This window comes from Cyprinodon variegatus, unplaced genomic scaffold (assembly GCF_000732505.1).
Source record: "Cyprinodon variegatus isolate N-32 unplaced genomic scaffold, C_variegatus-1.0 Scaffold942, whole genome shotgun sequence".
Taxonomy (NCBI): Eukaryota; Metazoa; Chordata; class Actinopteri; order Cyprinodontiformes; family Cyprinodontidae; genus Cyprinodon; species Cyprinodon variegatus.
In genome coordinates, this window is record NW_015151395.1 from 65,114 (window position 1) to 71,045 (window position 5,932).

The 5,932-nt window shown below is 43.8% G+C and overlaps 1 protein-coding gene across 1 annotated transcript in view; it reads left to right on the forward strand.

The window, feature by feature from the left end:
* Positions 1-253: 253 nt before the first annotated feature.
* LOC107100173 (cytochrome b5) overlaps positions 254-5,932 on the forward strand; it is a 19,076-nt gene continuing 13,397 nt past the window's right edge. Inside the window, exon 1 of the mRNA XM_015398566.1 lies at positions 254-560. Coding sequence (XP_015254052.1) covers positions 423-560 — 138 coding nt within the window. The 5' untranslated portion in view covers positions 254-422. The remainder of the gene's footprint in view (positions 561-5,932) is intronic.

The window sequence follows — 5,932 nt, forward strand, 5'->3', positions numbered from 1 at the left end:
GTCAGATTTCTGAGATTAAAGTCAGATTTCTGACATTAAGGCCAGAATTCTGAGAACAAAGTCAGAATTCTGACTTTTTTCCCATATTAAACTGAAATAATATTTAAAAATCAGTTATGTTTTTTATTTCTTCAGTGGTCCTAATCCTCCTCCATATAGAGCAGATTTTTTTTTTCTCATGGAACTTTATTCTGAAAAGTCCAACCGGAAGTCGTTCCAACCTGGCTGAACTTGGACGTGAATAAGTTGGGATCGCTGCAAGTTGGAGGCGAGTCTGTGGGTTAAATGTCGGAGTGTTTGTGCGGAGTCACGGTCCGGAGTCTCTCCCCGGGATTACATAACCTCCCTCAGGCCGAGTAGCTCCTCCTGCTCCCCCTGCTCCTCTTGCTCCTCTTCGCCTCCAAACCGACGGACCGACAGAGATGGGTGAGAAAGCGGAGAAAAGCCCCGATGGGGTGAAATACTTCAGACTGTCTGAGATCGAAGCCCAGAACTCCTTCAAGTCCACCTGGATCATCATCCACAACAAAGTCTACGATGTGACCAAGTTCCTGGACGAGGTGGGGAGAAAGTTCTCTGCTTTTATTGTGAAGGGCACAATCTGGGGAGTTTAGGACAATTCAAAGAAAAAAATGGAATTAAAATATTTAAGTTTTTTTATGAGCATTAAAACACAAATTTACGACATTAAAAAATACAAATATAAGAGAAAAACAGCAAAAAAGAAAAAAAAAAAGCGAAAATAGTAGCTAATTTGCCAGATTAAAATCTGTATGCGAGATTATAATCCACGTTAAAGTATGCTACTTAAAGCAGATGCATCATTAATTTAGGGGATTTAGCGATAGAGACGGTAAACTGCCTCATGGAAGGTTTTAATTGCAGTAAAAATTAATGATACAATAAATTTGCATGTTTTTTTCTCGTAAATTTGCTTAATTTTTTTCTCTTTAATTTACGTTTTTTCTCGTACACTGAAAAAAAAATAATGCAACTTTTTTTGGCATTTACTGAATCATATTTAGTTACTTTAACAAACGTGTTTTATGTCCTACCCTGCTAACATGAAACCATCGGTACATTTGCATATTTTATTTTTTTATTATCTCGTAAATTTCCCTGTTTTTCCCAAAAATTTGCTACATTTTTTTCTTCTATATTTCTCATAAATGTGCATGTGTTTTTTTCACGTACATTTATTGTTTGCATCTAATTTAGCATTTTTATAGTCTCGTAAATTTCTTAGTTTTTTTCTCCTAAACCTAATAAAATTTTCTTTAAATTTGCACGCTTACAATCCCATAAATTTGTAATTTTTTTCTCTTAAATTAGCCTTTTTAATTGTTTCCTTCTAAATTTTCATATTTATAATCTCATATATTTTGGTGTTTATTCTCGTAAATATGCCACTTTAAACTCAAAAATCTAAATTCCAATTTTTTTTCCCCATCTTTGAATTAACTTTAAATTAAATTTAACTGAAAGTCGTCCAGAGGCGTAGCTATGGAGGAACAGGCTCTGGGGGACCAGGCCCATTAATCATTCATCAATAATTGCATAAAGTTAATAGAACTTAATCTATTTTAAAATATCTAGACAGGTTTGTCCAGTGGTGTAATATTGCTAACATCTGGCTTTTAAATCAACTGATTCTGATATTTATTATTTATTTATTATTATTTATTTTATTGTTGTAAAGAAATTATAATTTAATAACTAAAACAAGATTAAAGATCTAATGTTCAGGTTTAATAAATTTAACGGATCAAAGAGTGATCAGCTCAGATCTGATCCATTCAAACATCTGATGATGATGATGAAAAAAAGGGAAAAAAAGGAACTGGTTTGGAAGGAGACAGGATCTAAAGGAACATTCTAGTTTTAGCAGCTCTAGATTCCAGTTTGGACGTTTTAAACCTCTGAAAGCTCTGTCCTTTGATCTTTGGGTTCTTGATTAAACCTGGAGGCATCAAAGATCCTCCAGATACGCTGAGTTTAGAAAACCCAGAAAGAAAAACCAGCAGAGCGTTAAAACCAGTCCAGAACCAGTAAGCCTCCACTGGGCATGACTTCCTGTTTCCTGTTTCACAGGAAGCAGGAGCTTCTGGTTGAGCTGCAGAACATGGAGGAATGATTGACGCCCTCACATCGTCCCTTAAAGACGACAGAACCGTCTCCTTTGGATGGTCGTGGCTCTGGTACCAGTTTTAGAACCAGAACCTTAAAGTTCTGGAAGTTCTGCACCAGAAGATGCTGAGACCTGCTTTAGTTTAGACCATCTTTAGAACCAGGCGGGATTCTAACCAGGCGGGGTTAGAGAACGGTTCTGATTTATAGAACCAAAACCAGCACTCTGGTTCTGCAGAACCAACATAAAAAGATTCTGAACACCAGATCGTCCGTCCGTCCATCCGGGCTCCTGTGTTTATAATTTAGCTGAAACTTCATTAGCCGGCGTTAGCGTGAAGGGTCTGGCCTAAGGACCCACACTGGCAGCTCATTCCCTCCAGCGGGGGATTCAAACCCGCTGCAGGAACCAGATCTGCTTCCTGCCATCGACGTTACGCTACATGATTGGCTGAACATTGCCACATGATGTAAAACATAATGGTTGCCCCGACAACGATAATAACATCACGCAGCATCGATGTGCCGAGTTGGGAGCATCTTTAGCGTTAGCGTGTCAAATGACCGATGACGTTTTACCTGATCGATAATAAAACTTTAAAATATCTGTTTCTGATGAACAAAGTAACTGTTAGACCGTGATATAAAGAGCTGAGTAGCGCTGTGGCTAGCTGAGCTCAGCAGCTAGCAGGTTAGCCTCTTTTAGCTCAGTCAGTTAGCCACATTAAGCTACACTACTTTTAAATTCGTGTCAACAGCAACCGTCTGTTTTCTACAAGTAGAATAAGTATTTTGTCTAAAATCTCTATGAAAGTAATTTTTTATTAATCAGTTAATAATAATTGATTAATAAAAAGAATAACAATAAGCTGAGACTTTTTGTGTCACGGTGTTAAATGGCAGAGCTCAGGCTGTCTTAGAAAGCAGGACTTTACTTCCAGACAGACGATGAATATTTTCTACCTTCAGCTACTTTAGATCGCCAATTAAATGTAAAATAAAAGCAACTTTAGCTAATAATGTGATGAGGCTCCAAAAGAGATTTGATTCTTAAGAAGCGGTTGTGATACGGTTTCTCCGAGTGGAGTTGCCATATGATGATGTCATAAGAAAGGGCGGGGCCCCAAGCAGAACTGATACCAGTGGCTTAGCAATTTAGCTAGCCAGCAGCATGCTAGCTGAAGTGCTAGTCGGCTGTTGACTAGCTCACGGGCTACCCAGCTGCTGTGGCTAGCCAGCAGTTATCTGACTAGCTCACGGGCTAGCCAGCTACTGACTAGCTCAAAGGCTAGCCAGCAGCCTGCTAGCCCGTGAGCTAGTCAACAGCTGGCTAGCACTTGAGCTAACAGGCTGCTGGCTAGCTTAAGTGGCCAGCAGCTGGCTAGCCCGTGAGCTAGTCAACCAACTGCTGGCTAGCCACAGCTGCTGGCTAGCCTGTGAGCTAGTCAACAGCCGACTAGCACTTCAGCTAGCATGCTGCTGGCTAGCCACAGCTGCTGGGTAGCCTGTGAGCTAGTCAACAGCCGACTAGCACTTCAGCTAGCATGCTGCTGGCTAGCCACAGCTGCTGGTTAGCCTGTGAGCTAGTCCGATAACTGCTGGCTAGCCACAACTGCTGGCTAGCCCGTGAGCTAGTCAACAGCCGACTAGCACTTCAGCTAGCATGCTGCTGGCTAGCCACAGCTGCTGGGTAGCCTGTGAGCTAGTCAACAGCTGGCTAGCACTTGAGCTAACAGGCTGCTGATTAGCTCAAGTGGGCAGCAGCTGGATAGCCCATGAGCTAGTCAAGAGCCGACAAGCACTTCAGCTAGCATGCTGCTGGCTAGCCATAGCAGCTGGCTAGCTTGTGGAAGGTTCTGGTTCGGTTCTTANTGTGTTTATAATTTAGCTGAACCTTCATTAGCTGGCGTTAGCGTGAAGGGTCTGGCCTAAGGACCCACACTGGCAGCTCATTCCCTCCAGCGGGGAATTCAAACCCGCTGGAGGAACCAGATCTGCTTCATGACAGCGACGTTACGCTACATGATTGGCTGAACATTCCAACATGATGTAAAACACTGTGGTTGCCCCGACAACGATAATAACATCATGCAGCGTCAGTGTGTCGAGTTGGGAGCATCTTTAGCGTTAGCGTGTCTAATGACCGATGACGTTTTACCTGATCGATAATAAAACTTAAAAATATCAGTTTCTGATTAACAAAGTGACTGTTAGACCGTAATATAAAGAGCGCTGTAGCTAGCTGTACTCAGTAGCTAACAGGTTAGCCTCTTTTAGCTCGGTTAGTTAGCCACATTAAGCTACAATACTTTTCAATTCGTGTCAACAACAACCGTTCCTTTTTCTAAAAGTAGAATAACTGTTTTATTTTCTAAAATCTCTACGAAAGTAATTTTTTATTAATCAGTTAATAATAATTGATTAATAAAAAGAATAAAAATAAGCTGAGACTTTTTAGCTAATGTGATGAGGCTCCAAAAGAGATTCGGTTCTCAGGAAGCGGGTGCGATACGGTTTTTCCGAGTGGAGTTGCCGTATGATGATGTCATAAGAAAGGGCGGGGCCCCGAGCATATACCTACGCCAGGCTTTGTGTGTCCAGGACCGCTGACTTAGCAATGGAGCTAGCCAGCAGCATGCTAGCTGAAGTGCTAGTCGGCTGTTGACTAGCTCACGGGCTACCCAGCAGCTGTGGCTAGCCAGCAGTTATCTGACTAGCTCACGGGCTAGCCAGCTACTGACTAGCTCACGGGCTAGCCAGCAGCCTGCTAGCCCGTGAGCTAGTCAACAGCTGGCTAGCACTTGAGCTAACAGGCTGCTGGCTAGCTTTATTGGCCAGCAGCTGGCTAGCCCGTGAGCTAGTCAGATAACTGCTGGCTAGCCACAGCTGCTGGGTAGCCTGTGAGCTAGTCAACAGCCGACTAGCACTTCAGCTAGCATGCTGCTGGCTAGCCACAGCTGCTGGGTAGCCTGTGAGCTAGTCAACAGCCGACTAGCACTTCAGCTAGCATGCTGCTGGCTAGCCACAGCTGCTGGGTAGCCTGTGAGCTAGTCAACAGCCGACTAGCACTTCAGCTAGCATGCTGCTGGCTAGCCACAGCTGCTGGGTAGCCTGTGAGCTAGTCAACAGCCGACTAGCACTTCAGCTAGCATGCTGCTGGCTAGCCATAGCAGCTGGCTAGCCTGTGGAAGGTCCTGGTTCTGTTCTTAAGCAGGTAGAGGTTTGTTTGGACCCAGTTCTGTTCTGTCCCACTCAGATCCTGCAGATCTCTGAACAGGAGAGCAGGTGATGATCAACTGGAACCAGTCACTCCAGTAGGACACTGGTGTTCAGAACCTGGTTCTGCTTCTTTCATTTTACCCTGAAGTTGCACAGCTGGTTTATTCAGAACCGTTTGGACCCTGCAGTCCAGAACCCAGAGGAAACTTGTCTCCATAATCATTCAGTCCCTGATATTTGATCCTGCAGGAACTTTCACACACAGACAAACGGCCCCTTTGGACCTTGGACCCCTCCCTTCCAGCCTGCCTGTAATCAGTCAGAGGGCTGGCTGCACAGAGGTGAGGCAGGGGGGCGTGTCTTCCTTACTGGTTAGTCAGAGGCCAGGCAGCCAATCAGCTGTGAGCAGGACAATCAGTCTTTGTTTCAGGAGATCTGCTGAAGGAAGAGGATAAGCTGGTTGTAAAGACTCACACTTTGCTGCCGTAAATCATTGGCAGGAGGCGCTGATCCCACTGGATGGGGGGGTGGGGGTGAGCGAGTCCTTTCACCTGGATAATAACGCACCGTCAGCATGTCAGAGAGC